Below are 10,501 nucleotides of genomic sequence, written 5' to 3'. Positions count from 1 at the left end.
GGAGGCGGCGGTAGCGGACACCATAGCGGTGTTCGACGCCGCCACGGCGGAAGAGGCGTAGCGGCACCAAACGAAGGAGATGGCAGAGTGGTGGCATGCAGAGCGGCACCGCCTGCACATAGAGCGGGATCTCCAGTACCATGAACAACGGGAGGCGATCGAGCAGCGACGGCGGGAGACGGTGGAGCGTCAGCAGCGGCAGGCGGCTGAGGAGCGTTAACATCGGGAGTCGGCGCTGGCGGGAACGGAGGCTACCTGGGGGGCGTGGGCGGATGCGTTGGCTGCGCAAATGGGGGCGCAGATGGAGGAGGAGGAGGACGACGAGGACGACGATGATAACTTTGAGTGGTCCGACGACGACGGGCCGCACCCGGACGAGGCGGCGGATCAGCAACGAGCGCTCGTCGTGTCCTTCGAGTCGGAGAAGAAGCTCCAGGACGACGCCCGTGCCCGCAAAAACGCGCAGATTCGCCGCGCCGTCGAGCTCTCCCTCCAGGCGGCGCAACAGGGAAGGGCAGGCGATGACGCGCTGCTGGAGCAGCGGCGTCTGGCCTCCGCCCTACGCATGGAGAGGCGGCACGCGCAGCAGGAGCTGCGGCGAAGGGGAGGCGACGATGGGGCGGGGTCGTCGAACGCACCGCCGGGCGGCTAGTAGGCTAGGGTTAGATAAAATCTAGCCGTTTTCATTCGAACTTGTAATATATAATCAAATTTGAATGAAAACCTTTATTTATTTTTGCGCACTTTTATTTATGTGGGATGCGTTTTTGGAGAACGCAGCTGGGAAGCGACGTTCCCCAAACGCGACACGAAGTAAACACGTCCCCCAAACGCTCCATCCGGCACCATACACACTCCCATCACTCAAGTTGAGCACTTAAAGCAGGTACAGTAGGTTCCAGTTAGGTGCATGTAAGAATTATATTACCTTTAGATGCTAAAAGTTTGTTTAAATTCAAATGTATGTAAACACTCTTTAGGGTATAGATACATCTAAACTTAGACGAATCTACCGACATCCATGAATGGATGTGGATGGAGGGAGTAATATAATATTATTGCTTGGTTGAAAGAGATATAACAGGAGAGAAGTTAAGTGAGGTCTAATGCAAAAGCTAGATGTAGCACGTGTTCGGTGGGGAAACGCAAGAATGAACCTGCCGGCATGTGCTCCGGCCACAAGTCTGTCTCCCATTGGTTGATCTGCGGTGTGGGCCCTACATAGCAGTTGTCTTTTCCTCTTATACTAAAAAGTACTCACTAGAATACAAGAGGTGGACCCTTCATTAAGGAGAGAGAGAAAGTTTCATTATTAAGGAGAGAGAGGAAAGGGCTGTGGCAGCACGCCGTGCTGCAGCACACATGCGCAAGCAGAGCCGTGGCGACGAGCGGCGTGGCGCTGGCTGCTGTCGGGGAAGTCGTACGGAGTGCTGGAGCGCCCCGCGACTCCGGAAGCTCCGGCCGCCATCGTGGCCAGCCGTACGACGCGCGCGAGGGCCACTCAGCTCGTGAGGCTCGGGAGCAGCTGGCCACCGTGCGCAGGCAGCGCAGCTCCTGCACTACGAAAACTCTCCCCGCCCCGAGCTCCGCTGCCGCCGCCACGCCCCGACGCCGCCGCCCCGACCCGAGCTCCGCTGCCGCCACCTCGCCCCAATCGACACCCGCGGGTGCACATCAGCGTTGGTGTCGTAGGCCGCCGCCGTGGGCTTGCTTCGGAACCGCTCTCCGTGTTCTCCGACGAGGGCGCGCTGTCCGCGCCACCGCAGCAGCCAGCACGCCGCCTCCCTCTCCACGCCCACGCGCTTCCGCTGCACCGCGCAGAGCCAGTCCGGCTGCCTGACCCGTGCCTTCCCCGTCGCCACCTTCCAGCTCACAACGCCGGAGCCGGCGCCGGACGAGGAGGAGGCAAAGGCTGCCGACGAGGGCGCCGTCAACCACGCCGCCCGTCGCCGCTCTGGTCGCGCGCATGCGTGCTTCTACGCGCCCTCCGTCTCGCCGCCCATCTCCGGCTGCGGCCCCGCGTAGTCCGGCTGCGGCCGTACCGCCTCTCATCCCGCGATAGGACGGCGTCGAGGACGGGGCGGCGTCGGGGACAGGGTGCCGTCGAACTGGCGTCGGGGATGGGGGCGGCGTCAGGGACAGGGCGGCGTCGGGGACAGGGCGTCGTCGAGCTGGCATCGGAGACGGGGGCGGCGCCTACGTGGCGTCGTGGACGGGGCGGCGTCGACATGGTGTCCAGGCGAGCTCGGGGAGAAGCTGGGCGCGGCGGTGATGATCTGGGGATGGGATGGGAAACGATGGGGCAGGGAAGAGGACAAGGGGGACCCACACGCGTATATACTGTCATTTTGTACCTGTATATGGAAAGCACCCATGGACCCCACGCAAAAAAATGGACCAATCAGAAGCTGATTTCGCGCAGGATCACATGCCGCCCGGTTCCATTAGTCCAGTGTTCGGTGTTCCTATTCAGTTTGTGAAAGTAAAAGGTAAACCACATGTCCATAAAGTAGTACATTTTTGTAGCTAAGGGCATATCCAACGGGCGACACAAACGGACGTTGCGCGGATGTTTTCGTCCGCGCGGATGAAAAATGCGCCTGCACCCTACTCCAGCGGGGCGACACATGTCCGGGCCGTTCGCGGAGACGCAAACGCGGCGCAAATATGCGGCACATTTGCTTCTCCGCAGACGCTGCGTGGTCGCTCTGAGCGTCCGCTCGCTTCTCCCACAGGCCCGCTTGGCAGCGACCCTGGCTCAAGTCGGTGCGAATGTAAGCACAACAACTGCCAGGGAGGACGACCGTCGGAGTGGCAACCGCGTCGATCGAAGCGCGAACCGCCGGAATGAAGCGTGAATCGCCGCGGAAGAGCAACCGCCGCCCTCTTCGGTATATGCGCCACCATTAATCCCTGCTCAATAAGACCCCTGCGTGTGCGCTAAGGATCTCCAACCGGCATGCCATTCATCTCAAGCCATGAGCAACCTATCTTTGCCATCGGACACCGATAGCAAGGGGAAGGCACCGGGATGGCGCCATTGGTGGGATAGAGTTGCCACGTCGAGCAGCTCTAGCTCCCCGCCGACGGACATCGATGAGGAGGAGGGGGAGGCCGTCGTCGATGATGGCTAGGATGAGGAGGGAACGCCATTGGACACGACGGCCGGGACGAGGAGGAGGAAAAGGAAGAGGATGAAGATGCAAGATGGACAAGGCTGGAGGCGGAGGAGGCGGTCGAGGTGGCGTCGGCGACAAAGAAGGAGGTAAGGGCGCGGGCGAGGGCGCAGGCGCAACATCCGTTCACGGACGACGACGAAGACCCCAATGACCACTCGTCGCAGGGGGACTCAAGCTCGTCGAACGCATCAACCGCCAGTACCTCTTCCTAGGAGGTGACGAGCAGGAAGCGTCTCCGTGAGGATGATGAGGCGGGGCCTTCAAAGAAGAAGTAGCTAGTTTAAAAGTTAGTTTGATCTTATTTTTCCACGGTTTGTATGTTTAATTTGTTCAAACATGTTGCACTAATTTAAAAATATCGATTCTACCTAGAAATATGAATATCTCAATGATGTCTACCATAGTAATCTATGATATCACTCTCAAGCGGCATTCTAAAGAAATATAAATCTCTTCCTCTCGCCGGACGAATGGGTCGGGCCGCTGAGGTTGCCCACCGATGGAAACGAACAATTTGAACCTAGCGACTTTCGGTGTTCACGGGCCAACGCAAATGGATGCGCTCGGACAATTTAGACGTCCGAAATGCGTCGATCCATTGAAGATGCCCTAAGTATTGTATATGTTAGATATATAAATAGTTATAGATGATATGGTCATATCTTATAGTCAATAGTTGACTCTATTATTGAACTTACTCTTAGCAGCCGCCCTCACTCCCGTGGCCATTCGCCCACCCGTCGCTAACACGAACTATCCATCATTTGCTTCGCTTTTGACCTAATCTAGCATCACCGATTTCCATTTTTTCACAGCCGCAGTTAGTTTTACATGTAGCGGCACGACGATGGGCGAGAATGTTTTTCTTTTGCTGCACCATGTGTGTCCTATTTTCCTTTTTAATTGGCGACATAACAAATAATTATCATGGCTCGATTATCCAATGGTACCGTGCTTTAAAGATGGACATCCAAAACCCAGCTACTCACTTCAATAATAAATGTAAGTGCTAAATCACTAAGACTAGCCATAATGCTAGTATTTTAGCTAGTATCATGTACATTGGTTTCACAAAAATGCTGATGTGGCAGCTAATTAAGTAGGAGATAAAAGATTAGAGTAACATAGGTGGATACCGTATCATAGCGCATATCACGAGAAAAGCTAATGCCAAACAAATCTTGTGCACACATTTGCATTAAGATTCTAAATAGCAATAAATATAGTATGCCTACGATACTTCTTCATGATACTACCCACTGTAGAGATAATATCATACACAAGTATCATATGCATGATAGTACTACATGATACTTACCATTATAGCCAATCTAAGACTACTCACAATGGGATGAGAATATCATAGGTACTATCATGCAACTTATACATGCAAAAAGCTAATGTGGCAATGCAATTAAAGATGAGAGAGATGATGGAGAGCGGCGATTTGGCTCCCGGGAGCATTTGCTCCCGGTTTTTTCAAAAAATTAAAACAAATCGAAAACTTGTCAAACAATTCCGAAAAAAATTATGCATGTACCTGACCATGGCACGCACCACCGTGTAAAATTTCGTTGCAAAATGTCATTGTATGCGCCCTGGATAAAAATGACAAATTTCTGACATGAAATGAGATCCAAAAATATGAATCTCAGATCTGGAAATTTGTCATTTTTGTCCAGGACGCATACGATGACATTTCGCAGCGACATTTCACAAGGTGGTGCGTGCCATGGTCAGCTACGTGCATGATTTTTTTCGGAATTTTTTGAAAAATTTTGAAAAATAAAATTTGCTCCCCAAAAATCCGGGAGCAAATGCTCCCGGGAGCCAAGACGAATTTCTCGAGATGATAGTAGTATCATAGGTAGATATCGTATAATAGCACGTAGTACTAGAAAATTTAATATCAAATAAATCTTATACATGTATTTAATAGCAAATAGGTAGATACCGTATAATAGCACTTAGTACTAGAAAATTTAATATCAAATAAATCTTGTACATATATTGCATTGAGATTCTACAAATCAATTAATATAAGTAGGCTATGATAATAGTACATGATATGGGAGTGATGTTTCTATACATTGTGGAGATAATAAAATATATCAGTATCATACACATGATACTTCTATACATTGTGATTAGTCTAGCACTTACTATGGATCGCGGGAGTATAAGAAATACTTGAGATGAAGTTGTTCGGTCCTCTGAATAACCGGGCAATCTTTTTCTTAATCAATTCAACATGCTAATTTTTTTTCCTTTATTTCAAATTAGATAGAACAAGAAACAACTTCTCCACATCAAGGGTCATAGTTTATAATTTATTGAACCACAAGAAGCAACAAAAACTTGTGCTATCAACCAACACAACCACTTGGTCCACCATAGTAAAACGTGTAGCCCTTATTGAAGTCCATAACTAACCCAGTTGCCCGGTAGCAGTCCCGCTTGTCAACAAAATCGATCACTCGCGTGGTATGTGGGTCCCACGCGTGACCCCCGGAGTCGTACATCTTTACATGCTTGAAATACGCCGATCTCTTTACGTCCATATCATCAGGGAAGTGACCGCTGCCCATTGGAGGACCCGATGCGGTTTTTAGGTAATTCACGAATCCGGTTAACGCTTGTATGCGTGATTTTGTTGGGCAAAACTCTCTTGGAAAATGCCCCAAGAATGATGGTTCTCCTAAATCGTGCCGGTACAACACCCATTCCCCAGAATTTGGATCCTATGAAAAAAAATAATCAACGGGTGGTGGTCAAAAACAATAATTATGGTAAATTAACAAGATATAATAATGCACTTATAAAGAAACCAGTAAAGAATGCAACAGAATATGCTTTCCCTGAAAACCTTTAGCATCTACAAGAACAAAAGGGCGCACGTATATATACTTTTATGGGACATGTATATATATGATCAAATGCGATTTCCAGAGAGATGTATTAGCATCTACAAGAACAAAAGGGGCACCTCGTTTAAGCTAATCCTGGCGTAGTGGTCAGCTTCGCCATAAATTGAGGGGGGAGCAACTGCTTGGCCAGGCACTAGCGCGGCTCCTTTTGCGGGAACAAATCCCGCACAATCTGAGTTGTAGCATCCCGCTGATTTAGTATCTTTCTGAGAAATTACACACAGAACCATTTGTTAGGTGGGTGTAAAAATAAACCTCGATGTTATGTATCATATAAAATAGCATGGCCTATGCTTACTGTTGAGTATGTAAAGAAGCGAACATCTCTATTATGGTACAAAGACGGGGAAACCTGCAAAGCAAACCATCATGTAATTGAAGTACTAGTACTAGTTTCTTAAAATTCATTTTATTTTATTAGAATAAGCGTAATCGATGTTTCACATGAAATCCAGCTTCAATTAAGCTGTAATGTCCCGCATCTTCACAGTACATCTGTATGGCTGCTCCAGACTCTTGAGAGTATTGTTGATCTGGCGAACCCCATACACTTATTTCAGCTCGAAGACCATAGTATTTCCCTAGCCCTGTGTGCCACATTGCGTACTAGTGATACAAAAACTAGTTCAAATTAGTGAACCATTCAGGAAAAACTATAAACACTAGAAACAGTACACAATTCTCTCCTAATTAGATCATGTGATCAGGTATATGCATTTGTGTTTTTTTCGCCCAATTTTCTCCTTAAGTAGGTATTGCTATTTTTCTTGATTATTAAGCACGGATCTCTGCCTCTCGAGATAATTTTTTAAATAAAACATTGTAAAGTATTGTTAAAACTGGGTGTGTCATTTGCTTTAAGTGATACCTAGAATTTAGTTTCACCAAGTATTCTTCCTTGTTCTCTTAAACCTATCGTTTCATACATAGATAAAGCCAAACTTAGGAAATATTTATTATGCAAACTTTCACAATTTTTTTTTGGATTATGCACTTGAAGATCATATGCATACACTTCTTGCTAAATTTACATTGACAGTATATTATTTTTCTGAGAATTCTAAGTGTCTTCCGAAAGTAGTTTTTCTCAAAGTTTTGTTTTGAATGTGTACATTTTAAAAATACGACAACCTTTAGAGAACTATTGGAAGTACGTAAAAGTCATTCATGCATGTAAATTCAAATTATTATTTATCAATGACTTATCTCATGGAATAGTGCAAATACATTATATGGCTATGAGAGAGAGAGAGAGAGAGAGAGAGAGAGAGAGAGAGAGAGAGAGAGAGAGAGAGAGAGAGAGATACATGAGATATAGTGTTGCCTCCACCATCTATAAATTTTCTTGGGACGAAGCCGAAAGCTTTAGGCACCGAGAGAGTAGTGTTCTGCACACGACATAATTAACTTTGGCCAGTTAGAACAATTGATTTATTTCCTCCGTTCCAAAAAGGATGTCACATATTTTTCTAAATTAAGATGTATCTACACACTAAATCGTGTTTAGATACATCCAAATTTAGAAAAATCTACGACATCCTTACCAGGATGAAGGGATCAGAGTACTATTCTTATTTCACCATCTACTTCTCTGATTTTAAATTGGGAATATATAACGAATAATTTTGTTGTGACTAAATAATCATATATAACTATACACATGCACCCAATATCTATTTTTTGGTACCATCTTCTTCATCCACGTCATCATTATCTCAACACAAAGAAGAATAGTTAGGGATTACTAAGTTTGTGATACTCCCTCCAATCCATAATACCCCGACACTTATTATGGATAAGGAGTAGTAATCATTGTTAAGTAGCCCAACATATACAAGAACGTGGTTCATGGAAGAATTGAAAATAATTTCATATGTCGAATCATACCTTCTCATTAGTCAGATTACTACCACCATCTATTGGCTCAACCAAACTGTGGTAGGAAGGTGCGAATAAAAAGCACAATAAAATTGGCAAGACAACATAACCACAACCCATCGGTACACGGAAGTGTGTTCCTTCAAGAACTTAGAATTGTATGGCTCTCTACTGGCTTGCGGTATGTTATTTCCACAAGAGAATATATAGAGTAATGCCATGTTCTTTTTTGGAAGTTCTAAACTCATATCCTTGGCGGTTCACTGGACATTTAAACATGTCCAACAAATGGATGATTTATGTCATATCCTCTATTTGATATGGATAAATATTAAGTGTTCAATCAATGTTCATTAGTATGTACTTGATCTGCATTGTCCCCATTTAAAACGATTTTGACTCCAGCTTAGATTATGTCTCCATGTTCTCAATTTTAGCAAGCCACTATTTAAAGCTTTCCAGGTATAGCTAATATAGTTAACTACATGACTTATACCCCCTCCATTCCTATGTTTAAGGCGTAATTTCTTTGGCACAACGAATTAAGATTTGTTTTGGATCATAAAAAGTTTCCAGGATCGCCCATATGCCAACTATAATTATGGAGGCATAAAGTTTATGGTCAAATTAAAAGTTTCACATCTTGTGGATATGGTGGACTATTTATTATTCATTTTTTATGGAGCATGATCTTGAGAAATCAAGAAATCTTAAATTATTCTATAGATTTCGAGAAGATATGAGATCTTAAAATTAACTTCCATAAAAATTAATTATTTTGATTCGGTGAGGCACAAGACATGCAACCCAATATGCTGATCTTTTTGGCTGTGGGATTGTCCAGATTCATATCAGTTATTTAGGCATCTCAATTCATTATTTGAAGGCTTATGATGACCCACAAGTATAGGGGGTGTATCGCAGCATCTTCGATAAGTAAGAGTGTCGAACCCAACGAGGAGCAGAAGGTGTTGACAAGCAGTTTCGATGAAGGATTCACTGTAAATGCTCACAGACAAGTATTCAGGGGGTTTTGATGTAGCAGTTGAATAAAGTAAGAGTAAGTAAAGTGCGAGAGTAACAATTGCAGCGAGTGGCCCAATCCTTTTTAGCACAAAGGACAAGCCGGTTTGTTTACTTATATTGACCAAACGTTCTCGAGGACACACGGAATTTTAGTCTAGTGCTTTCGCTACATACGGCTAATTAATCTTCATTGTTTTGATAAGTGTTGTGTGGGTGAACCTGTGCTAATGTACCGCCCTTCCTAGGACTAATACATACTTGTGATTATACCCCTTGCAAGCATCCGCAACTACAAGAAAGTAATTAAGATAAATCTAACCACAGCCTTAAACTCTTAGATCCTGCTATCCCTCCTGCATCGATATACCAACGGGGGCTCAGGTTTCTGTCACTCCGGCAACCCCGCAATTGGCAAACGAGTACAAGATGCATTCCCCTAGGCCCATAAAGGTGAAGTGTCGTGTAGTCGACGTTCACACGACACAACTAGAAGAATAACACCACAACTTAAATATCATAACATTGAATATTACTCAACCATACTTCACTACTAACATTTAGACTTCACCCATGTCCTCAAGAACTAAACGAACTACTCACGAGACATCATATGGAACATGATCAGAGGTGATATGATGATGGATAGCAATCTGAACATAAACCTTGGTTCAACGGTTTCACTCAATAGCATCAATAACAAGTAGAAATCAATACCGGGAGAGTTTCCCCTATCAAACAATCAAGATCAAACCCCAAATTACTACGGCGGTGACGATGTCCAGCGGTGGAGATGGAGGTGATGATGGTGATGATGATGATGATGGCGATGGAGATGATGTCCAGCTCGATGACGGTGACGATGGCGTCGATTTCCCCCTCCCGGAGGGAATTTCCCCGGCGGATCTCAGCCCGCCGGAGAGCTGTTTTCTCTCTGGTGTTCTCCGCCCCGCAGAGGCGGCTGTAACTCTTCATGAGGTATCCTCTGGGGCTTAGGTCTTCGGGACGAAGGATTTCGCGAAGAAAAGGAGGCGAGAGGGGCTGTGGGCCCCCTCCTCACAGGGCGGCGCGGCCAGCCCTTGGGCCGCGCCGGCCTATGGGGTGGGCCCACCTCGGGTCCCCTCAACTCCCCCTTCTGGATTACTTCCTCATCTGGAAAAATAGGATTTTTGGTATAATTTCCGTCAACTGTTGATCTTCCGAAATATTGCATTCTGACGGTGCTTTTTCCAGCAGAATCCTGGCTCCGGTGCTCGATCCTCCAATAATCATGAAACATGCAAAATAGATGAAATAACATAAGTATTATGTTCAAATATGAAATATATCAATGAATAACAGTAAATTATGATATAAAATAGTGATGCAAATTGGACGTATCAACTCCCCCCAAGCTTAGACTTCGCTTGTCCCCAAGCGAAACTGAACTCGGTAAACAAGACCACATGTTTATGGAGTGAAGGGTCGATAAATAAAATACGGACAAGAAGCATC

General features: G+C 45.8%; 1 protein-coding gene across 1 annotated transcript; it reads right to left on the bottom strand.

Annotated features, from left to right (window-relative positions):
- Positions 1–5,374: 5,374 nt before the first annotated feature.
- On the bottom strand, positions 5,375–8,140 carry LOC127309137 (protein neprosin-like). The gene is made up of 6 exons (XM_051340107.2): positions 7,994–8,140; positions 7,414–7,494; positions 6,551–6,712; positions 6,405–6,458; positions 6,166–6,312; positions 5,375–5,920 (listed from the first exon to the last, which is right to left on the bottom strand). Exons 1-6 carry the CDS (start codon positions 8,102–8,104, stop codon positions 5,546–5,548), a joined length of 930 nt encoding a protein of 309 aa, XP_051196067.1. The 5' UTR covers positions 8,105–8,140; the 3' UTR covers positions 5,375–5,545.
- Between the last annotated feature and the right edge of the window lie 2,361 nt (positions 8,141–10,501).

Source organism: Lolium perenne, chromosome 6 (genome assembly GCF_019359855.2).
Source record: "Lolium perenne isolate Kyuss_39 chromosome 6, Kyuss_2.0, whole genome shotgun sequence".
Taxonomy (NCBI): Eukaryota; Viridiplantae; Streptophyta; class Magnoliopsida; order Poales; family Poaceae; genus Lolium; species Lolium perenne.
The sequence above is the reverse complement of the archived record's forward strand: the minus strand, read 5'-3'. Positions and strand labels throughout refer to the sequence as shown.

What these genes read in the sequence shown, in the direction of transcription:
- LOC127309137 (XM_051340107.2), bottom strand. Translation starts at nt 8,104, where the DNA reads ATGGGTTGTGGTTATGTTGTCTTGCCAATTTTATTGTGCTTTTTATTC. An exon ending in GAGGCAACACTATATCTCAT is followed by an intron (nt 6,713 to 7,413) that starts GTATCTCTCTCT and finishes TTGTATCACTAG; the next exon opens with TACGCAATGTGGCACACAGG. An exon ending in TAATTGAAGCTGGATTTCAT is followed by an intron (nt 6,459 to 6,550) that starts GTGAAACATCGA and finishes TTTGCTTTGCAG; the next exon opens with GTTTCCCCGTCTTTGTACCA.